Consider the following 25,514-nt stretch of genomic DNA (forward strand, 5'->3'; position numbering starts at 1 on the left):
TGTACTCGGATAGCCCATTCGAATAGCTCCAGCTATTCGGAGCTCGAATACCGAGCTCGAATAGCTGAAAAAGAGCTCGAATATTCGAGCTACTCGAATATTCGAGCTCTGCTGAGCACCACTGTTAGGGAGTATTACAAAGAAGTGTGATGTGAAAAAATTAGTCCAGAGATAATGGCAATGATGGGGCAAATCTCTTGCCATATATATATTGAGGGGTATTACACCCTAACCCATTACCTCCCAACCCCACTGCTACATTCTACACACACACACACCCGTATTGCACCATAACCCCTTACCTACCCATTGCTGCATTTTATACGCACACATGCACGCATGCACACACACTCACACTCTCTTTAACATTTTTGGAGTTACCAATAACATGTGCCCTTTTTCATGAGTGACTTTTTTGTATGTATTCACCAGGGGACCCTTCATTGATGTCGTGTGAACATTCTTATTATAATTACTACTAGCCATTCTGCACAAAATAGAAAGGTTAGCAGTGAATACCAGTGGGAATTCAATATAATAACACAATTAAATTAAGAAATAAAAATATAACTATCTTTTTAATTTTGAATTAAATAGTCTCATTATATTTAATTCCCACTGATATTCACTTTTAACCTTTCTATTTTATGCAGAGACTATTATCTTACTTGGTTTCAATTCATTAATAGGGATTAAACCTACACACTGAAGCCATATGTATATTATTGATGTACTCATTTTATGTGACTTCAAATTTGCATGAAAACACAATTTTATGCATGCCATGGCTTTGTATGCACACATGTTCCTGTGTAAATTACTACTAGTGACTTTTTGCACAGACTATCTCCATTTTTCAAAAGTTTTTTTTATATTTCCTTTTTCCTTATCATGGACATACAGTACAAGCTGCATCTATTTGAGGCCACACATGAGCCACCCAAAACATGTTAAACAGTTACCCTTAGGCTTAGTTCACACCAGGTGCGTTTAGAAAAGTATTTAAGTGCATGATTAAAAACACATGTGTCGGTGTGCATTTCAAAATGTGCTTCAGTGTGTTGCGGTGTGTTTTTTTAAAGCAGACCCATGCGTTTACATGCTCTTAAATGCATTTTTGTTCAGCATGTTTTACTTATTTGATGCAGCAGTTGTCAATAAAGATTTGTTTTCATTAATTTTTTTTTTCTTTTTAATACTGGGCAAAAACCGCATCACCAAAGCACATTGCTGTGCGCCTCTATGTGCTAAAAAAAACTTGCATTGCTGTGCATTTCACAGGGCAGCGAATAGAAATGCATGAAGCACTACATTTTACAAACGGCCACTAACACAGTGCATAGATTTGAACTTGTTACATAGGAATCAATGTAAAAAGGCACTGTGAAAAACATACAGCAACATCCATAGTGGGAACAAGGCCTTACACCCATTTCACAGTGCCATTATCTTCTGATCCATTGCAAATTTGCAAGCTACTCACTTAATTAGAGTTCCTGAAACTAACATTAATACTATTAATGCCCAATATTCTAATGGTTTTACACTTACATGGTAAATATCTACAGTATTATTGCCTACTATACCTATTTTTAATGATTTTTGTGTGTTTTTTAACCCTCCTGGCGGTTTGCTAAAAAATCGCCAGGGGGCAGCAAATCTTTTTAAAAAAAAAAAAAAATTTTCTGCTCAGCGGCATCCCCCCAGCCCCTCCGATCGCCGCCGGTGATCGGCGATCAGGAGATCCCGTTCAAAGAACGGGATCTCCTGGAGGGCTTCCCCCCGTCGCCATGGCGACGGGGCGGGATGACGTCACCGACGTCATCGACGTCGTGACGTCAAAGGGGATTCCTATCCACCCCATAGAGCTGCCTGGCACTGATTGGCCAGGCAGCGCACGGGGTCTGGGGGGGGGGGCGGCTGCAGCGCGACGGATAGCGGCGGATCGGCGGGTAGCGGCGGCGAACGGGCACTGCACGCAGCTAGCAAAGTGCTAGCTGCGTGCAGCAAATAAAAATTATGCAAATCGGCCCAGCGGGGCCTGAGCGGTGCCTTCCGGCGGCATAGCCCGAGCTCAGCTCGGGCTTACCGCCAGGAAGGTTAATGTGTTAAGATTATCTAACATATTAATATCGGACCCTAACAGTACTTACCAGAAAGAGGTTTTTAATTTATTTATGCACATTAAATACATTTTAATATTATGAATAGGGATTATTTGAATTATTTAATATATTTAATATAATTGTAATATTATGATATAAGACGGTTTTGCGTGCCTTGTTTGTGTTTTGTTATACTTTTTTGTTGTGCTGTAGTTTCTTTCCCAGGAGATACTTTTTCCTCTTCTGTTTAAAATCACTTTTCAATACTTAGCAATAGAAAAAGTGCCAAAAGTAGATGGAAAATTACTGTCAAAATTATTCAGAGTATTTTCTTGCTTACTAATGGTTTAAAATGCAATGTATTGATAAAATATGTACTTATCACCTAGAAGAAAAAGTTAATTGGATCAGGCCTAATATATTGATCCAAAAATGTGTTTTTCAAATACCAATAAATACCACTAAACATGTCTCCTGACTCCCGTATTTTGTGAGCTAAGCAGTTTGCTTACCTTACTTACTGTATAATAATAATGTATACTAATCTTATGTGAATCTGATCTGCTTTAGTTGGACACCTCCAATCTTGCTACAACCACAACAACCTGCACCAAAGATACAGAGACCTCAGTGGGTGACATGACTTACCCACAAGCAAACATACACGTTGCAATTTAGCAACCGCCCGCAAATACTACACTTAGAAGGCTCCTGCTTACCCCGTTCTTTGTCTTCCTTGTCTAAAGTTACCCAATTTTTATTTCTTGCTTTGGTGAGCATGGTTACATATTTATTTGGGTTGAAAAGAAAAAAACATATGTCCATTGAGTTCAATGAGAAAATAAAGTACAAAACCAGCCTGCACTGAGTTCAATGAGAAAATAAAGTACACCACCAGCCTGCACGCTCACATATCCAGAAGAAGGCAAACGGCCCTTAAAAGGCACGTTCCAATTAGCCCCAAAAGGGAAAAAAATGCTTCCCTGCTCCAGATGGCAATAAGATAACATTCCTGGATACATATCACTGGGAATGTCCTAGTAATTATAGCCATGGATGCAAAATACTGAAAATAGCATTTTTTGATTATTCAGCTTGCAGAAATGCTTACCTTTACATATGCTGAATATACCTGGGAGTGGTACCACCCAAACCACTGGTTAAGCTAACGCACTGAGTAAGTGAACTACCATAAATACACCAGCTTGACATTTCAAAATGAAGAATAGTCACTGAATGAAGTTCTAAGTTCTTCATCATCTTTTTGTAAACTGCCAGGAGACAGTAAATGAAGGAAGTGACTTTCCATGGGAATTAGGCCTCATACATCCATGTTTCGGTTTCAATAGTTTTTTTATTAAGGATTTTTAAAGGAAATACAGTCACAGTAATGACATTTAGTAAGCTTAGTGAAGCAGTAAACATAACATTGGGTATATACAGACCCATACAGTGTATATAGATGGACTAGTAAACAACATAATAAACAAAGATAAACATTAAGTAATAATGCATATAACATGTATATATGCAGTCATCTGTATTAACAGTTTATGTTTAATCCTCTCGAACTAGTTGCGCAGTAACCTAGTTATAAATGACAATTATAGAACAAAACAAAAATAGGTCTATGTGTATTAACTAGGTAGAGAATAATGTTGATGTATGGAAGTTCCATACACCAACATATATCTGTTCATTTTGGTATTGCTCTGTTGCATCATGACATTATAAAGTGTATAATGTAAGGATCCTCTCAACCTGGAAAATGGGGACTGAAAAGCCTCCCTACTGAGATTCCAGGGAGCGGATCCATGATATTATCTATCATGACCATTAGTTATGGTAGCTTCAAGTAATTAATGAGCTTTATGATAGTAATACTTAACCATAGAAGGTAACCAACTAACAAACAAACTAATCTAATCTAACTAATCTATACTACTTGCGATGGTCCAGTTATAAAATTCTCAGGAGTCGTCATAAAATCTTCGTGTTTATTAGTAGACATCCATCAGGTTTTTGTACCTATAACATTGTCACAAATTGTATTTTGTTTTTTTTCCCTGGTAAGAGGACTAGGTATTTTCTAATTCTTGGTGTGTGTATATATGAGTATCCTTTCAGATCAGGGGTGGGGTATCTCTAAGTTTTTAGAACTCTTTTAATGTAGATTTGGGGTATAGAGTGGGCCATAAACTTGCCCTTCTCATAAACGACCGGACATTACCACATCTGATAGCCCATGATTTTTCAGCCAGAAGATTGGATTCTACCGTTTTTAATATGTCATTGATTTTGGGGACGTATAAGGATTTCCAATTACTTGCTATCATATGTCTGGTGGTGATGAATATGTGGTTCATTAATAGTCGTTCACAAGGGGGCAAGTCCAGGGTTCCCAGATGGAAAAGGAACATAGCCGGGGGAATAGTATCTAATGAAGCAAGAAGTTTTTTGAGACAAGTTTCTATATCTGACCTCATCTTTTTAAGCTTGGGGCATTCCCAAAAAATATGGAGTAGTGAGCCGATTTGATTGCAACCTCTCCAACATAGGGGGGAAGCTTTGTGGTCAAATTTACTAATTTTTTCTGGGGACATGTACCATTGCCAGACGCACTTCACAAAGGTCTCCTGGTGGGTAACACAGTGGGAGGATTTTCTTAATGATTTATAGGCTAATTCCCAATCTTCTTGTTCGATATCTAGTTGAAGGAGCTCTTGCCAAGATTTGAGTTGCCATTTAGGTATTTCATCTTTAAATTCTATTAGGGTCTTGTATATAGTGGGTATGCCTTTTAAGTTTGTTTTTTCGGGGAAAAGTAGTTTTTTTATTTGTGGTGGTAGCACTAGTGGGGTGAGGGGATGTTTAATTAAAAATCTATGTATTTTGAGGTATATGGGTTCATCTGATTTAGGGATGTTGTAATTTTTCATTAGTTCGTCAAAGGAGAGAAGTTTGGAGTTTACTAATAAATCTTCTATGTTAATAATGCCGCATGAGGTCCAGTATTCCAGAGTTGTTTCTATATTCCTAACAGCCGCATTTAACGTTAATAAAGGGGTAGGGACTTCAATAGCTAATGTATCTTTCTTAAATGTTTTCAACATTCCTTTCCAGATTCGTGTCATATTGGCTGAGACTGGATTTTTTATATTCTGTTGTACTTTCCAAACTAATCTGGATATAAGAAATGATTTATATGATGTAACTGGCAATTGTTCTTCTTCTATTTTGTACCACTGTTTGGAGAAGTCATTCATCCAAACTGTTCTAGATTGGTCTATTATGGTTGCTTGGTAGTATTTCTCCAGATCTGGGGAACCAAGGCCAAGGTTGGAGATGGGAAGAGATAAAATTTTATTAGAAAATCTAGATACATCCATGTTTCAATGTCTCTCAGTACTTTCATCAATATGCATGCAGTGCTGCAAGTGCATGAGCTCTGGTCAGGTGCAATTAATCACGTGAGCCTCTGCCTAGGGGAGTAACCATTGTTTTGTTTCTGTCTGAATTGCTAGTAACTAAAAAACAGTGCTCTAAAAAAGGGGAAAACCTACACAAATGATGTCATCTATATTAGCAAATACTCAAATTTGTTATAACGAAGCAGTTCTATTGGTAACTGAGGTGTAGCAGTTTGATCACAATAAAAACCATAACTGTGCACCATTCAATATTTTCTAATGTGTAAAAAAGAGGCAATATCAATACAAGTGTAAGTAAACAATCAATTATTCCCCAATAAAAACAAACAAACAAAAAACAAAAACAAAAAAACACCTTCATCATTATACAACCTTACGAACATCCGTACAATTAAACAACCAAGAAATTTGACACATTGGCCCATATATAATTCACTTTTTTCTCCTGAGTTTTACCCTAGGCAATATTTTCAAACCTTGTCATGAAATGTCTTTTAAAGAGACTCTGTAACAAAATGTTCAGCCTTATTTCTTCTATCCCATAAGTTCCTATACCAGTTCTAATGTGCTCTGGATTACTGCAGCCTTTTCTAGTTGCACTGTCTCTGTAATATAACTATTCTTCTTTCCTTTGTCAGGATTTGTCGACACAGAGAGGAATGCTGCCTCTGCTGTGATAGGGAGAACTTATGCATGCCCTCTGAAGGTCCCTTTCAGGCTCTGTGTGTGTGCTTTGTTTATCCCTCACAGACAGGCCTCTGCTCTCTGTTTCAGCTTGTCATGCTGAGAAATTGTGAGAATCCCTGACAGGAGTGCAGATAATTCACTGGTAATAAAAACTTGTAGTATACTGTAACATTATATATATATATATATATATATATATATATATATATATATATATACACATATATATATATATATATATATACATATACACACACACATACATCACTTCCTGGTTAGCGGCCATGTTTTTTGTTTGTAAACACTGCGTAAAACTGTCGGGGAGTGGCGGAAATGGCAAAGAGGAATCCAGGAGATCACAGTGACTTGATTGGTATGTTTTTTTTTTTTTTACAAACCGGACAGTACAGATTCTCTTTAAATCACCAGCAAGCAAGAAAATACTCAAAATAAATTTTATTTTTCACCAACTTTAACCACTTCCCTACCACGCTATTTTGTGCTGATCTGTGCTGCGTGGGCTCTCCAGCCCACAGCACAGATCAGGTTGCAGCCAGGCCGATCAGACTTCCCCCCTTTTTTCCCCACTAGGGGGATGTCCTGCTGGGGGGGTCTGATCGCCGCCGGCTGCTTGCGCTTGCGGGGGGGGGGCTCTTCAAAGCCCCCCTCCGCAGCGCTTCCTGGCCTCCTTCCCCTTCGCTCCCTCTCCCTCCCCCTGTGAGCGGCGCAGGACGGATTTCCGTCCTGCGCCTGATGGGATAGGCTTTAGCCTATCAGATGCCGGTGATCCCCGGCCAATCAGAGGCCGGGGATCACCGATCTCCTCTACGGCGCTGCTGCGCAGCAGCGCCGTATACATGTAAACACCGGGGAAGGTCTTCCCCGTGTGTTTACATTTACCCTGCGAGCCGCCGATCGGCTCGCAGGGTGTTCACGGAGACACCCTCCGGGAACTGACATGGAACGGCCGCTCCTACGAGCGGCCGTTTCCATGGAATACACTTCAGGATTCAGGGGCGTGTATATACGCTCCAGAATCCGGAAGTGGTTAAGGTACCTTTTAAATTGTAAGATGCTTAAAAGTTATTGAATATATGAAAATTATCTTCTAGGGGATAACTCCAGAGAAGAAAAATTAATTGCATATGGGCCATGGAGGCCTGTGACCTCTAGGGCCCATGAGGCTGCATCCAAATGAGTTTAATTTTCAAAATCTTCAATATGAAGAATAGGTGAAGTTCTGAGTTGTTCACCATCATTTTATTAACTGCCAAGAGACAGTGGTAAATGCAGGGAATGAATGCAATAAGTATGTTAATTATCCTGGTTTCAGCATCAGAAACACTTCCTATATCTGTATACTGCTTTTTTTATTAATATGTAACCCCAACCTCTCAATAGTGCTTAGCCTAGGCAATAATATCTCACAGCCTTCTGCCCCAGAGCACACTGGGAGACAAGGCGTTGGTCCTGCTCAGAGTCAAAAAACAAACACACATTCCACAGTGGTGCAACTTGCCAACAGTAAAGTGCCGTCATCTGTGATACAATGAAATGTAAAGCAGGTTAAAAAAAATAAACAATGCTACTCCTTATGTTATATTCAGTAAAGTTCCTCTTAGAGAACTAAATGAGAAGAAGTCTAACCTATATGGAATGGAATATGATAGCTGTCAAAGATTCAAAATTATTTACAAAAGCTTCATAAAAATGAGCTTGGATAACCTCAGAATGAATAATAACTTACACACGATAAAGCAGATCTGTATTTATTTTCATCATCTAAATGGCCATAGGCATTCAAAGTATGCTTCTAGCTGAATGCACAGCTGCAATGTTTCCCTGGAGCCCTGAGATGATCAATACAGCGATGATAGCTTCAAGTAGGATCTCGGGTCCATTACATACTGCAATCCCTCAGTGCAATGCTTGGGCCTCTAATCAGTAAAGGTTGTGCTCTGGGGTTGGGAAGAGCTCTGACTTTTCTAGCTGGAAGGTTTCTATTTACATATGTTATGCCCCAGTTTTCAGGATCCCAGGGAACTCTGTAGCTTAAACAAAGCTGTTTACAAAAAGGATTATCTCATCATATGCATTTCAACTTCAATTTTAGCTAACTGAAATAGATGTTTTCAATGGTATTTATTTTTTTAAAAACAATTCAGCTCCACACCTGCTGTAAGGATCAAACTGGACTCCATAGAGAATGTAGGTTTCATCACAAGAGCTTAGTATATATGTCGATAATGTAAATAATTATTCATTTATTACAGTATTTATTTTTCACATATTTCTGTTTATTTCAGTGATATACGACATTTTACGTACATAGGATTTTTATAGACATAGGCAGATTCCTAGGGCCCCGCCTCCTGATGAGGTCAACACATAATAGCTTCCAGCTAAATATACAGGTAAACACTTAGCTGAGAAATAAAATAAAAACTAAGCACCTTATGTTGGAACTTTATATTAATAATAATAATAATAATAATAATAATAATAATAATAATAATAATACATTTAATTACTTACCATTCTCCATCTGTTCAATAAGAGCTTGGGCATTCCTGTTGGCTTCCTGAAGCTTCCTAGTTTTCTCTGGTTTCTCTTTGTCTATGGCCTATAAAAAATAATCACAAAATAATATTTAATTTAAATAAAAATATTTGCTAGAGTGTGGGACAGATCTGTTTGTAAAATAAATAAAATTTAGGCTAATTCTTACTTTAACTTTCTTTGTGAGGTCGGAGAGGTCACCTTCTTTCCGAAATATAGAAAATTCAGAACTTTGCAGAACAGCTTCAGAGCGTGTCATCCAACTGTGCAGCTCTGTTAAATCCACATCAAATCTACAGAAGAGAAATCATAGCAGTGTTACATTCGTGTTAAGTGAAATCAGCATAAAGAAAAATTGGTGCAAGTCTACTTGATGTGACTCCGGGGAAAACCTCATAGGGGACAGTTCTCCAATCACAGCACTCTCTTAAACATGAAGTGTCATAATAGCCTGAATAGTGCGGGTGTAGTTATTATTACAACCTATTTGAAACCTAAAAGTTTTAGAAGGTGCTGTCAATTGAGAACTGTCGAAACAGCAACCAATCATATTAGCAGAATTACCCTATGAGGTTTGCCACTAGGGCAACTCAAGTAAACTAGCACCGAGATCTCAATAAATAAATAACCTCTTCTATGAAAAAACAAAACAAAAACAACACCTTTTTTAAGAGTAAAAGTTATACAGCTTGCTGTGGTTAGCTTCTGAGCATTGCAGGTTTGATTATTAGAGACCCAAGAGATTACATTCACAGACCAGTGTATAAACTTCCAAATGCACTGTGCACTTTATTATGCTTTGCTACAGTACAGCTGGCTTAAGGTCAGCAAACAGAATACATGAAACAAACACCTCCCTGACTTATCTCTAAATTCCTCAATTCTCAGGTCTCTAATACTATTCCAGGTCAGACTGTAGTAACATCTCTTGAAGCAAATCTGAAGCGAACATAAACGTATGAAATAATGAATTGTAGTACAGATAATAAATAGAACATTAATAACAAAAAAGAGAGTCTCACATTGTTTTTCAGTACAGGAAGAGGTATTAAAACACTTTTGTTATCTATGCAAAAGAGTTTCTATGAGCAATTTGACTTGGTTGAACTCAGTCCTGTTTTATGAAGAGCTTAAAGCGTATCTGTGATGGTACACACTGCATTATTTATTCTTACCTGGAGCTTCTTCCAGCCCCCCAAGGTGTGGGGGCTCCCTCGCTGTCCTCCCTGCCCACTCCATTCTCCTGTGGTAGCTACTGGTATTTCTGTCAGTCAGAGCCAGTTGTCTGCACATGCAATCTTCTGCACCACTGTAGCACAACGGAGGGTGCACAGCCAGGCCATGCACAGGCAGAAGAAGACGACTGGCTCTGAATGACAGACATACCATGGAAGAACAGAGTGGCCAAGGAGGACGGCAAGGGAGACCATACACCTCATGGGGCTGGAGGAAGCCCCAGGTAAGTATAAATAACGCAGTGTGAACCATCACAGGTTCACTTTAAACAGCAAAGAAACAGGGAGAGACAGCTTGAGATAAGGTTTTACTGAAGGAAAGTTTAAAGGGTCATTAGCTCTGCGGTGTTTTAAAGCTTAAAATTCAGTCTGTGGTTTTTAAACTGCAACCGTGACAGTGTGATGCAATGTTATAAAATACAGCTATATAACTGAAAATTACAAAAAAAAAATAGACTTTTTTTCTTGCTATTAATGTTCTATTTATTATCTGTACTACACATAAAATTCATTATCTCATGAGTTTATTTTCACGTCAGATTTGCCTTAAGTGTATTTACAGTCCATTGTTCATCATTAGTAGAGACGAGGAGACATGCAATATTCCACCTACTGAAAATATAACTAACTAATAAATGCAATAGCTTATCAACTGGCTGGGAGCTGATACATGACATTTTGAAACTTTCTATTTGACTGGATTTAATTCCATCCTTGGGTCATTAAAGGTTTTAATACTATACCATGTCTCAAAGCCCTAAATGAAATGTACACAAAACCCATGTTTTGAAATGTCCTAAGCTGGAATGCATAGCAGTAGACACTAGATATCTGGATTTTATTGCTAGGGGTTCACTATAATGAACAATTAGATACTATTATATAGTACTATTATATAGTACAAGGGAAACTGGAAAGCCACAATATACTGCAGGAGACATTGACAATTTTAAATGAACTACAAAGGCAATGGAAAGCCAGAATAAGCTGTAAATTATACTGACGTTAAGATATGCTACAGGGGACACTGGAATACTGGAGAGCACTGTCAGACAATAGTATGCTGGAACACTATACGGGGTGGAAAATTAAATACTTGGGACAAAGTGTGGGGTACTGGGAGCTGTGTGAATACTTCATCCTTCTAATTACTGAATCTGAGAGAGCCTAAGCGATTTGAGTCCTATGGGAGAAAAGCGCTATAGAAATGTTATTGTATTGTATTGTATTGTATAGCTGGAGACACATTGTAAAGCACACCATCTCAAGCAATCAACACGTAAAAACATGTGGAGCAAATGAGTTTTCTCTTCCACCGATGTCCTCCCTCCTCTATCTTCACAGTTAAAAGTTTTCAAATACATGTTATGCTTAAAATAAATACAATTATGTCCAGTGTGATAACACTGTGGGGAAAGAAGAATCAATTAGATAAAGAGAAATATCCTTCTTATCCTCTGTAAAATGATTTAAAAGTGCCCAAATAAATTGTTATGTAGTGATGTGACAAACAAACAGTGAGCAGTCGTATAAATCTGTTGGGGAAATATAATGATATGGTATGGACAATGCTTTTATGCTTTAAGAGCTGAGTTTATTACTTAATTGGCTGTAATCTGGGCTTATGGAATTACACTGATTCTGTCTGCATAATGTGCAGATATTAAGGAATTAAGATCAGTCGTATGCCTAACAAGAGCATTTTACAAGCTTTAATCCAGAAACATATACTTTTTGTTATTTACATTTTGTGTAACAAGATCTAGATTTAAATTATATTCTTTTTAAATAAAATTGTATAGTACTAGACTAAGTAATAAAACCGTAAATAGAACCGTAAACTGTTAGACACGTTCAGATATGATTAGTCCTTGCTGGGCTGCTTTTCTGCATCCACTGTAGCATTTGTCCTAACTTTTTCGATATTTTCATGAAAATAAGATCTTCAAAAGTCTTCTGCATGGTGGCAGTAACTACAGTTCATGGGGCCCCCCAGCGAAACTGTGATGTCCCCCCCCCCCAATGTTCACTACCCTTGCCATGCCTTCCCTTGGTGCACTACTCGGCCCTGGTCCCCATCTCACAAGGGCCATAAAACAAATGCAGCCAGCATAATCTTCACACCCACAACAAGTATAGCCACAAACAACACCTGATCTAAAGTATAGTCCCCTGTATCAGAGGAAAAGAAGGTTAGTAGTTGGGGTTCCCTACAGCTGTGGGCCCCCCTGCGATCAAATGGTCTACTTCCCTCTAGTTAAGCCCCTGCTTCTGCCCGAAGTAAAATATACATCTGGAGAGAGATAGTTATCAGAATGGGCACAACAGCCCCTCCACCATTGTCCCACACCATGGTTGCATTCTGGATGCCGCAGATTAAGCTATCAGGACTTTTTATACCCAGTAAGGCCAGCCACCAGAAGGTCTGCTGATTGCAGTAGCCCCCTTCATGGAAGGTTTTTTTATCACTAAGTTGCATATTTAGAAAGAGTGGCAATTTGAAAAACAAAATAACACATTTTTGTTCTCCACTTTTAGAAACTTGTTGACCACTTTTAGAACACCATAATTATACAACAGGTTTTATTATTTGGTAATCAGGTTTTCCACTGTTAAGAATAGGGTACCATAACGCTATTCACAACTGTTAGTTCTCACTTTGATTGGTTTTGCACAATCCGTTATCTTTCATTGTGACTATTTAACATTGTTTTCTACAGTAGTGGTTGTAACTTAAAATGATTGTACAAAGGCCTTTGTACCAAACACCACTTTTCTCCAATTTTATTTTCACCATTCACCATTATGGGAGTGATGAAACAATGGACCGCTTATAAAGTGGCCATCAGATCTAGACTTCATAAATATGCCAATGAATAATAGAAAAGTAGTAGCAATGCAATGCAAAAGTGTCAATCACACTAAAAATATATGATCTTTTCAGCTGACCAGAAACTGTAGGTATCCAAAAGGTTGTTATTTTAGGAGGGAAAAAAAATCATATGGAAACTATTGTTGACCACAACCAAACTGTGTTGTACCTGACTGCATTCAGCAATGATGGCATTGATATTTGGTGTAGTAAAGCAGACTTCCAGTATACAGCATATTATTCAGATGGTTGGGCAAACAATAGCAATATTAAATAGAATATATATGTAAAGAGATCTTGTGGAATTGTATGAGATCACTACATCTGAAAAACATGCTTGCTGGTCAAAGCTATGAATCAAAGCTATGATTGTAAACTTTTCTACCACTACCAAAATGCATTCATTATTCAGAGGCCAACAAACAAAGATGTGAATTCACTCAAGATTCTATACTACAAGTACAAATCTGTGCTGATATGTACACAGCTAAGACAAGTATTTTCATAACAGATTGGTCATGACCCTACATGATTGAAGAAAAGCCCTTTGTTCAAGGTTTCCTTCAAACAAGTGGAAGAACTAGTCTCAGAAATAGTCCCGGGTAACCTCTGCACTGATTGAGCTGACAGACTGACTTTAGCAATGTGTCACAGGCGTTATTTTGTGTAAGATAGCTTAAAAAAGTTGAATTCTTACATAAACACAGTGAGTTAAAGATAGCTGAGCTTACAACCCAAACAGAAAAATTCCATAGTACATACTCATGTAATACCAGCGCAAGCTGATCCTTTATATGTATTTTTTGATTCTGCATCATAATAATATCTTGGTTGATACTTACTGTGCAGCAACATGTAACATCATTCATCATATGTTCCTTTAGTTCCCAATTGAGCATTGGGCATTAGTGACATTAGTGCAAACTCTCCATTCAGATCTATTTGTTGCTAATATGTAACATTTAGAATATGAGTTTATCTTCCTGTTAAAATGGCAGTGCCCTGAGCAGATTATCGTACATAATAATACACCCTATAATAATCTAGCTAGACTATAATGCAGAGTTTGGCATTTATATTTTCGCTAAACCACTGAACTTGGCAGTCTGCAACTGACCTGTAGGATACATGGCGGTAAGCAGAACACACTCTTGTGCATCTGCAATTTTTTCCTGGAAAGCGGATGTGTTTCCCATAAAGCCTATGGTTGAAACACATCTGCTATGGGCAACAATCGAACCACAATGGGCTTTCAGAGTGAACACTACTCTGTCTGCTTCTGCTGACCGTTGTAGGTTCGGCTCAAGTGGGAACCTGGCCTAAATCTGAACTATAAGTAATAAAGAGGCTGCCATATTTAGCCTTTACAGAAGCTGTAATCTTTCTTTTCATGGCTGCCATGCTAAACTTTTGGCTTCATTACTTCCTGCAGTAAAGTGATTCAGAAACTATTGCAGGGGCAAGATTTACATCACAGCCAATAAAATAACACTTTCACGAAGAGCAATATTTCATCCTCCACATAAAAAAAAGATTTGGCAGACAAAAAACATAGTAGAAAACTATATGTTAGTAAAAACTGACAGCTGGCACAAGAATACGAATTGGAAAAATTGTATCACCAATGCATCTATAAAGGATTTATAACACTGGTCATTAGTAGACCCACTGAAATTAAAAGTATTGCTTAAAGAGAACCTGTACTGAGTAAAAATATTGAAAATAAACACATGAGGTAACTTCAAATGAACATTACAGAGTTACCTTGCCATCAGTTCCTCTCAGAAGCTCACCATTTTCTTCTGACAATAATCCCATCCAGTTCTGACAATATTTTGTCAGATCTGAAATATGTCAGTTGCTGTCAGTAAAATATCAGTTGCTGTCAGTTATAGCTGAGAGGAAAACGGATGTACCAGGCAATGTCCATGTTTCCCTATGGCTCAAGTGGGCGATGTTACAGTTTAACTGTGTGCTGACCAGAAAGCTGTTATGGGTAATGGCTATTTACAAAATGGAGGACGGAAAATTCCCTTGATCATAGTGAACAAATAGGACACAGGACAGGAGAAAGACACTGAGGAGTAGACTACATGGAAGGTAAGTATGACTTGTGTATGCTTATTTTGACTTTTATTTTCAGTACAGGTTTTCTTTAAGCTTGATTTAAATGATTAGTTAATATGCACCATTTTACACAACATTAGTAAATTGGTAACTGTAAATGACTAACAAAGGCATACTAGATACATGAGGCACTTGGGTGCAAGCTGCTCATCACTAGAGATGTTGCGGACATAGAATTGATCACTACGATCGCCGGATCATAGTGATCACTAGTAGAGCTGCGCCGTTGGGGAGGGGGAAGAAGAGGATCCACTCAACTTCCTGATGTCCCCCCGGCAATCTTTGCTCCCCTCCACTCTGGCCGGCATCCCCGCTCACTCTGACGTAAGTATCGGGTCCCGGCTTGATGACGTCATCATGTAACTGAGTGGCAGTACGAGCGGGGATGCCGGCCAGAGTGGAGGGGTCCACAGCTGCCCATCACTGGAGTCTTGGAGGTGAGTAAAGGCTGCCTGCAATACGAGGGACACCTGGCCACACTGGGGACACCATTCCCAGCTTAGCCCTACTAGGGATCCAGCTGCCTGATTCCCCCAAATGTGCCCATCCATGAAAAATTGCCTGGTCCTTAAGGTGGGTTAGGCAGCTGGTCCAGAAAGGGTTAATATTGACGAGTTAAGAAAAAAGGAGTCCATTATCCAGAATTACTGAACAACTAAGCAATATAGATACCACTGGGATAAAAAGTGTCACTGGGTTGCAAAATCTGTACTGTCCATGGGATGGCAAACTAGCAAGGACTCCTACAGTTAGAGCTAGTGCACAGTGTCTACATTATAAATCAGAGAAAGGCCAGTTCCCAAACCTATCCTGTTGTATTAAAAACATCAATTAATCATTTAAGTTACAATTAAGGTACACACACAGGCACTATTAGTGTAGAGATGGCTCGAACGGTTCGACCGCGAACATCGCTGGTTTGCGTTCGCGTCGAAATGCAAACTTTATGGCGAGTTCGACCCGCCCCTATACTACATCAGTAGGCTCAACTTTGACCCTCTACATCACAGTCAGCAGACACATGGTAGCCAATCAGGCTACACTCCCTCCTGGAGCCCCCTCCCCTTATATAAGGCAGCTGTGTCCATTATCCTCACTCGGGGTGGCTGCAGTAATTAGAGAAGGGAGAGTTTGCTGCAGAGACATAGGAAGAGCTTAGTTAGGCTAAAGTTAGGCTTGTTAGCTTGCTCCTTGCTGATACTTATTGCTAAAAAGCACCCCACAACAGCCCTTTTGAGAGCTAATGTTGTTCTTGTGATCTGTTTTTTTTTTGTGTGTGTGTGTGTGGCCCACTGACACTTGCATATACAGCCCTGTCAGTCAGTCGCAGCTGGCCCTTGCTAATTCCTATACTGTGCAAGGCCCAGCACATTCAGTGATTACCTTTTCACTGCATGTGTATGACAGTTGCACATTTGTAATACCAGTCCGACCGTGCATACCTGTTCACGGTACCTGTGTGTGTGACAGGCAGCTGCACATTGTATTGATACCAGTCACTGCATACCTGTTCAGTGCACCTGCGTGACAGCACTCAGTGTTATATTATATAGCAGTCACTGCTTACCTGTTCACGGTACCTGTGTGTGTGACAGCTGCACATTTGTAATACTAGTCACTGCATACCTGTTCAAAGTATTTGTGTGTGTGACAGCTGCACATTTGTAATACTAGTCACTGCATACCTGTTCACGGTACCTGTGTGTGTGACAGCTGCACATTTGTAATAATAGTGACTGCATACCTGTTCACTGCACCTGTGTGACTGCACATTGTATTAGTCAAGTCAGTGCATACCTTTCACTTCATCCCCCCCAACATGGGCAAAACAGGCAGAGACAGAGGCAGGCCACCCAGCAGGTCTGTTCGAGGTCGTGCTGTCGTGATTTTGTGCGGCCCTGTACCAAAGTACAGTGTTCAGAAGGCGCGTGCCATCAACCCCCAAGATTGTCATGATGTAGTTGACTATTTAACACAGAACACCTCATCTTCCTCAGCTTCCGCATGACACCGTGACATATCCTCCTCCTCCTGCTCTGATTCTGGCACCCCACTTAACACTCAGTCAGCCGCCACCACCAAAGTGCCATCATCCCAGGGCTCAGCGGTGTGGAAATTTTTTTGTGTGTCTGCCTCAGATGAGAGCAATGCCATCTGTACTCTCTGCCACCAAAAATTGAGGCATGGAAAGACCAAGACCCGCGTAGGGACAACTTCCTTACTAAGGCACATGATGACAAAGCACAAACTGCAATGGGATGACCACCTGAAGAAAAGCAGCACTCAAAAGCAAAGCCACACACCGCAGTGGAAAATACCAGGCCGCAATTATTTCTCAAAAAAAGGTGATACCCAAACTGTACCGTGATGTTGAAAGGCAAGTGGTGTCATCTCTGGCACACAGCGTTGGGTCAAGGGTCCATCGGATCACATGGTCTGCAAAGCACGGTCAGGCCTGCCTGAAGACTAAGTCAGTCCCCACACACAGCATCGCTGCCTGCACACCGTGTGACTGCCTGCCCCAAGACTAAGTTGGTCCCTAGTCCCCACACAGCATCTCTGCCTGCAGGCTGCTTGACTGCCTTCTCAGCCACCACCAACAGGGTCCAGAACCTCAGGTGGATTCCTGAATTTTTAAGGCCTCTGCTAGAATAAATTTTCTGGTGCGTGTACATGCCTGCCTAATTTTTGTGGCTGCACTGCGGCTGCAACAACAAAACAAAAGGCATGCACATGTGTCAATTCACCTTTGTGTTTGTTACCTTGCCACGGTGAAGGGGCTTGCACACCACAATGAAGCAATGACCGCCGGCTATATGAAAGTTTTGCGGGGCACACCCAAGATAATAAGGTTGTTGCTCCTTTGTGCAAAGATCAAATTCGATCAGCTGGACAGTCACTGTTGTTCTATCATTGAGCTACCACAGCCCGGCAACCATATGGGCTTTAAAACCGCCATGGCTTACACTCTCGCTATGGTGCACACCAGTCCAGCACTGCTGTCACAACAGAAACAGCTGTTTGCGGTGTGTTACACAGTGAGTTTGGTGTGTCAATGTGAAGCAGTACACTAATTACACTACCTGATTGATGTATACACATGCAAGATGTTTTAAAGCACTTTAGGCCTCCAATTTAGCATTGCAATGGGATTTCTGCCCTTAAAACACCGCTGTGCGTCAAATGCAGATTTTCCCCAGGACTTTTGGCGTGTATTCCACTCCACCATGCAAAAGTCCAGGTGTTAGCCCCCTTGAAACATCATTTCCATCACTTTTGTGGCCAGCATAAATGTTTGTAGTTTTCAAAGTTCGCCTCCCCATTGAAGTCTATTGCGGTTCGTGCAGTTCACCCGAACCTGAACTTTTGCGGAAGTTCGCGTTCGAGGTTCACGAACCTAAAATCGGAGGTTCGATCCATCACTATATTAGTGTTGTTCATAGGGATCAGGATGCAATTCTTAGGGCAAAAGTTCTGTCTCCAAACCCATACACAATCAGCCTTCTGTGGTCCTGTAGCAGTGAACGGAAAGTACACTGTATGCCTTTGACACAATGTAAATCACCAGCATTCTCTGCTTTAGGAATGACAAAGAAACTTCCACATGTACAATATATGCTATCGGAATGAAAATGAGTTTGAGACATTCTGGTAAAAAAAAATGTTAGTCTTTGGTCCATTTAACTTTTGTTTATTCTACTACTGTGTATGTTTTTCCCACTAAAGTTGTTGTGGGCAGGCTTCATGAACATGCATGTTTTCAGGTAAAAAAAATGTTCTGAGGGAAATGCATTATATAATGAGAAATATGGGCAAAATAGCCCTGAGTTGACATCCATTAGGAATGAGGAAAAGAGCAGACATTGAAATTTTGTTGCATATGTAATAAACTATTACTACCCAATTAAAACAACATAAAGATAAACAAACTAAACATGTTATGCTTGAAAAGTAGCAATAGAAAAAAAGAAAACCTTACAAAGTCAGAGGACTCAACAAACAATGGAAATGAGAACAAAGGCCACATATTAATATAGACCGAGAAATCGAACACCAGTATTATGCTAAAGATTGCATCCCATCAATGTTCTGCTTTCTTTGAATAAAAACCCAGTAGTTACATCAATACATGGGGCACTTCAATTGACTCACTTAAGCCATTACAAAGAATCTCAATAGCTAGCTATGGTAATGTTCAAGAAAAATGCCCAGTGCCGTCACGTAAAGCCATTCAAGGGAAAAGCAATAACAGAATCTAGTCTGGTAGAGAATTCAAGGAAACGTACTCTCAAGATTGTAGGAATAAAGCATTAACACTTATAGTACACTTTTTTCTGGAACACAATCTGTTCATACTATTATTCCTAGGGGAACTGAATACTGAAGAAATAATAACAGCAACAATAATAATTTACTATTGTTGATTAATTAGCCCTTACATTGCTATAATAATCAGCTTGTTTTAACAGGCGAGTTAACTTTTCAGAGATCAGAGAAATCAACTGCTGTGCAAACTGCTGATATCACAAATCACAGAGTCACTTCCATGCAGAGGGGAAAGAGTAAAGCAAGCTATGAGAAAGGAACAATATTGGAAACGTATTATAATAAACATCTCTCAGCTGAAAATACACACAGTGTTTTATTTATGAGATGCAAGTTAAAAAAAGGTTTGCTTTAGGCTAGTTTGACACTGAGGTGTGGCAATGCACTCCCTTGTAAAAACAGGATCACTATGGAGGGCAAAAGGTCACATTATGCATTGTGCGTTATGTGTGCAAAACGATGCATACAGTGAAGCATACAGTGCATGAAAAGTATGCTTCACTGCAACTGTAAACATGCACATTGTTCTTTACCGCAGAGCAGGCTTCCCATTATACCAATGAATTCCACCGCACTGCAACCATGCCAATGTGAACGTTCCATAACAATATAATAGCATCATGTTTGCTATGCTGTTACATTGTCCAACACAACGCAATGTGGCAGTGTGAAAGTAGCCTTAAAGAGAATATATTGCCTGTAAATAAACAATGAGTGTACATGTGAGAAAACGCGGAAAAGCCGCCGCATGTGCCAAGAGCTAGGCGGCTGACTCTGCGTCCAACGCGGTGGTTTGCACGCATAGACATGCGTCTGGTAGTATGGTGGAATGCGGAAAAGCCGCCGCATGTCCTGACAGCAAAGCGGCCGTTTCCGTGTCCAACGCGGCGGTTTGCATGCAGCAGCATGCGCTTGGTGTGGCTGGGTCTGTTAGTGCACATAGGCAGATGGAGAGCTACGCGCGCGCGGGCCTGAACTCAGGACCTTTATACCAGCAGGGGAAGTGTCAGCTGATCAGGAAGATCAGCTGATTCCTGCAGGACTCATGATTGGCTGAATGGCTCGGGCGGGGCGGCAGAGTCCAACAACTATATATTCTGCTGCTTGTCAGTTGCTGGTTGTCTGCCATTGCTAACACTTACGTGAAGGCACTCAGACCATAGTCAGATCCTTTCAGTGTGTTTGAACTAGGTGGACCTGGGAATTCACACTTAGCCAGATTCTGTTGATAGCTTAAAGCAGTGATTCTTAACCTTTTCCGGCCCGGGGAACACTTTCTGACCATATTTTTCTCCGGGGAACGGCGGGGGGCGCGCGGGTGTTTGCGCGACCTAGTGGACAGTGCCGTGTGTAGCAGGCTATGGGGGGGGGGGCTGGGGTGCGGCTGCATAGCTAGCATAGTTGCCCCAGTATAGGGAGTTTAGTTGCCCCAGTATGGTTAGTATAGTTACCCCAGTATAGTGCCCCAGTATAGCTAGTATAGTGCCCCAGTATAGCTAGTATAGTCCCAGTATGGATAGGTAGTGCCCCAGTATAGGTAGGTAGTGCCCCAGTATAGCCAGTAAAGTGCCCAGTATAGCTAGTATAGTGCCCAGATAGCTAGTATGGTACCCAGTATAGCTAGTATAGTGCCCAGCATACCTAGCATAGTGCCCAGCATAGCTAGCATAGGTAGGTAGTGCCCAGTATAGCTAGTATAGTTGCCCCCAGTGTAGCTAGTTTAGTTGCCTCCAGTATAGCTAGTTTAGTTGCCCCCAGTAAAGCTAGTTTAGTTGCCCCCAGTAAAGCTAGTTTAGTTGCCCCCAGTAAAGCTAGTTTAGTTGCCCCCAGTATAGCTAGTACAGTTCCCCCCAGTATAGATGCCCAGGAGGGGGGAAAGCAGCGCTAGAAGGAGGGGCAGTGGAGGCAGCGGTGGGGAGGGGGGAAATATCCCCCCCCTCCCTCACCTGGGACCCCTCCTTCTGCCTCTCTCCCCCTCCATTTAGCGGTGGCAAGTGCAGGGCGACTCGGCGGCGGGGAGACATGCGCAGACTTACCACTTCTGCGTTCCAAGCGCTGGCAGCGTCATGTCGTCAGATCTCCGCCTTCAATGCCGCCCACTGCTCTTCCGCTAATCAGGAAGCACAGTGGGCGGCATTGAAGGCGGAGATCTGACGACATGACGCTGCCGGCGCTTGGAACGCAGAAGTGGTAAGTCTGCGCATGTCTCCCCGCCGCCAAGCCGCCCTGCACTTGCCACCGCTAAATGGAGGGGGAGAGAGGCAGAAGGAGGGGTCCCAGGTGAGGCAGGGGGGGGGATATTTCCCCCCTCCCCACCGCTGCCTCCACTGCCCCTCCTTCTAGCGCTGCTTCCCCCCTCCAGCGTACTGGACGGCACACCTGGCACAGCGGTTGGGAATCACTGGCTTAAAGTACTCATTGAATTGTATTATTTGTTAGACCAGTTCCAGGGTGTTGAGATCAAGGCCCTCACACCCCAGACTAGGAATAGTGTGTAACTTCTGTGTATTCTCTAGCATAGTTCCAGGGTGTTGAGATCAAGGCCCTCACACCCAAGACTATGGAACTGTATTGTCTTTGTGTTATATTCCAGACTAGTTCCAGGGTGTTGATGATCACGGAACTCACACCCAAGACTAGGGAATTGTATTATCATTTATGTTATGCTCCAGACTAGTTTTTGTGACTACGGACCTCACACCCCAGACTAGGATTGTGCTTTTACTGTGTTACGTTAGCCCAGTTCAGGGCAAAACCTTGCATATTAGCAGCAGGGCTTCCTTCAACCCAGCCTTGGTCCCTTGCTCAGGGGTCCACAGGCTACAGGAATATCACCCACCGTCAGGGGTGAATTCCTCAGGAGTATAGGCCGCCAGCTCCTCTGGTGGTCTTTACTCAGAGTTGTTACTGTTACACTAAACACTCTCACACACATAGGTGTCCAGAGGTTAGCAATATATCTGATTATCAGTGATACTGCAGATCATCAATAATCGGGTATATATCTGCATTCTTGGTGATACTGCAGATCGCCAATAATCATTTTCTCTTTGCGCGCTGACACCAATCGTTACTGAATGGCAGACCGAACCCAAATGGACGCACTGTATAGCCATGTTGAAGTCCTGACCACCGCGGTAAACCAATTTTCGGCGGCAGTTTTGAACCAACAGACCCAGATATGTCAGATATTTGGAGCTATTCAGGAACTTCAATCAGCTGTGAACTCAGTGCGATCTCCTCTAGTTACGGACATCCGTATGTCCGTGCCCGAAAAATTTTCTGGCGACAGATCTGACTTTCGGAACTTTAGAAATAGAGTGTTATCATACTTTGAGTTAAGGCCTAATTCGTCTGGAACCGAGGCACAGAGAATTACGTTCATTAAGACTCTGTTGTCAGGGGATTCCCAGACCTGGGCATATGGTCTTCCTATTGGGCATCAGACCCTGACCTCGGTCGATGAATTTTTTAAGGCTATGGCTATGATTTACGATGACCCAGACATTGCCTCGACTTCTGAACGGAAGCTCAGGCTTCTGCGTCAGGGCAAAGGTCCGGTGGAGAATTATGCTGCGAAGTTCAGGAGGTGGGCAGTCTCGGCTAGATGGGACGCATTCGCCCTCCTAGACTGTTTTTTGGCCGGATTGTCAGATACTATTCATGAGGTAATGATAGGCCATCCTGAGCCCGAATCATTGGATGAGGCAATCTCTTTGGCCATACAGATAGATCGCCGTTTGCGCCACCAGAGACAGGTTCGTGGTAGAGTGGCCAGAAGGTCTATCTTACACGACTCTTCTCGGTCTCCCTCACCTCCAGGCGAACCTATGCAGATTGGGTACACAAGGTTGAGTCTGGGGGAAAAGAGTCACAGGAGCCCAAAGAGGAACGCCTTACATGGTTCCACTAGGCCAGACAAATGCTATCGCCTAGGATTGGTCAAAACCATAGGTGAACAGGGTTCATCCCTGAACGATGGTCGGCTGATCCTTACTTGTTCGGTTACGTGGGAAGCTCGGACCAAGTCCGCAGAAGCCATGGTGGACTCGGGTTCATCAGCGAACCTCATAGATTAAGATTTTGCCAAAAGTCTGGGGATACCGTTATCTGCACCCGACCAGCAGATTTCAGTCACTGCAGTGGATGACTCTCCATTGCGCAGTGCCCAGTTTCTTTCCCAGACCCCCCTACTGTCATGTTGTTTAGGGGCATTGCATGAAGAGAGTTTACAGTTCCTGGTCCTGCCGATGAAAGGCTCTGCTGTTGTTCTCGGTATGCCCTGGTTGCGACTTCACTCTCCGCGGATTGACTGGGCTTCAGGACAGCTACTGAACTGGTCAGCCCATTGTCATGAGCACTGTTTGAAGAAGGGTGAGGGGGATAAAACCAAGATACAGGTCGTGGGAAAGGCAGGACAGTGTACAGATATTTTTAATGGTTCCGGTCCCTCACGGTTACCTCTCATGCATAAATCTGATAGCAAAAGCCCCAAAGCAGACGCTTTAGACAGGGGTTTTTGGGCCCAAAACCATTCTACCACCGAAAAAACAGGCTGACAAGAAATCATTTTCTGTATCCCTGCCCGGGTCAGCGCTGCATGTTGATTCCACTACCTCCCTCCCTTGGTTGATTGATGGCGGGCCTGAGTATGAGATAAAGAGGAAATTCTCTAACTTACATCCTGGAAAGCCAGGAAGGAGATGTCCGGAGTCCACTCCTCAGGGGGGGGTACTGTGAGAAAACGCGGAAAAGCCGCCGCACGTGCCAAGAGCAAGGCGGCTGACTCCGCGTCCAACGCGTCTGGTAGTATGGTGAAATGCGGAAAAGCCGCCGCATGTCCTGACAGCAAAGCAGCTGTTTCCGCGTCCAACGCAGCGGTTTGCATGCAGCAGCATGCACTTGGTGTGGCTGGGTCTGTTAGTGCACATAGGCAGATGGAGAGCTACGCGCACGCGGGCCTGAACTCAGGACCTTTATACCAGCAGGGGAAGTGTCAGCTGATCAGGAAGATCAGCTGATTCCTGCAGGACTCATGATTGGCTGAATGGCTGGGGCGGGGCGGCAGAGTCCAGCAACTATATATTCTGCTGCTTGTCAGTTGCTGGTTGTCTGCCATTGCTAACACTTACGTGAAGGCACTCAGACCATAGTCAGATCCTTTCAGTGTGTTTGAACTAGGTGGACCTGGGAATTCACACTTAGCCAGATTCTGTTGATAGCTTAAAGTACTCATTGAATTGTATTATTTGTTAGACCAGTTCCAGGGTGTTGAGATCAAGGCCCTCACACCACAGACTAGGAATAGTGTGTATCTTCTGTGTATTCTCTAGCATAGTTCCAGGGTGTTGAGATCAAGGCCCTCACACCCAAGACTAGGGAACTGTATTGTCTTTGTGTTATATTCCAGACTAGTTCCAGGGTGTTGATGATCACGGAGCTCACACCCAAGACTAGGGAATTGGATTATCATTTATGTTATGCTCCAGACTGGTTCTAGGGTGTTGTGACTACGGACCTCACACCCCAGACTAGGATTGTGCTATTACTGTGTTACGTTAGCCCAGTTCAGGGCAAAACCTTGCATATTAGCAGCAGGGCTTCCTGCAACCCAGCCTTGGTCCCTCGCTCAGGGGTCCACAGGCTACAGGAATATCACCCACCGTCAGGGGTGAATTCCTCAGGAGTATAGGCCGCCAGCTCCTCTGGTGGTCTTTACTCAGAGTTGTTACTGTTACACCAAACACTCTCACACACATAGGTGTCCAGAGGTTAGCAATATATCTGATTATCGGTGATACTGCAGATCATCAATAATCGGGTATATATCTGCATTCTTGGTGATACTGCAGATCGCCAATAATCAGATTCTCTCTGCGTGCTGACACCAATCGTTACAGTACAATGACTGAAAACTTACATTTAAGCTGGTTATGTTACTGTGTAGGCAGTGGTGTTGCAATAGGGTATGCAGAGGTTGCGACTGCACCGGAGCCACTGGACCAGAAGGGCCAACTAAGGGACCGCCTTCATCCATCTTATTAGCTTTTTATTGGTGCTATCCTGGTAATGAACACCTCTTTAAATGCATTGAACAGCAGCAATCCTTATCAAACTGTTTCCTTACCTTGATTACAGCTCTCTTACACTGCAGCTGTCCTTGGTAGGTTTT

At 42.0% G+C, this 25,514-nt stretch overlaps 1 protein-coding gene across 14 annotated transcripts in view; it reads right to left on the reverse strand.

The window, feature by feature from the left end:
• Positions 1-25,514, reverse strand: part of DMD (dystrophin) — a 3,066,377-nt gene that overhangs the window by 1,895,855 nt on the left and 1,145,008 nt on the right. For all 14 annotated transcript variants that reach the window (XM_068268325.1, XM_068268327.1, XM_068268324.1 and 11 more), the window contains 2 exons: positions 8,952-9,075; positions 8,759-8,846 (listed from right to left, as the gene is read on the reverse strand). In XM_068268325.1, the coding sequence (XP_068124426.1) occupies positions 8,759-8,846; positions 8,952-9,075 (212 nt within the window). The remainder of the gene's footprint in view (positions 1-8,758; positions 8,847-8,951; positions 9,076-25,514) is intronic.

This window comes from Hyperolius riggenbachi, chromosome 2 (genome assembly GCF_040937935.1).
Source record: "Hyperolius riggenbachi isolate aHypRig1 chromosome 2, aHypRig1.pri, whole genome shotgun sequence".
NCBI lineage: Eukaryota > Metazoa > Chordata > Amphibia > Anura > Hyperoliidae > Hyperolius > Hyperolius riggenbachi.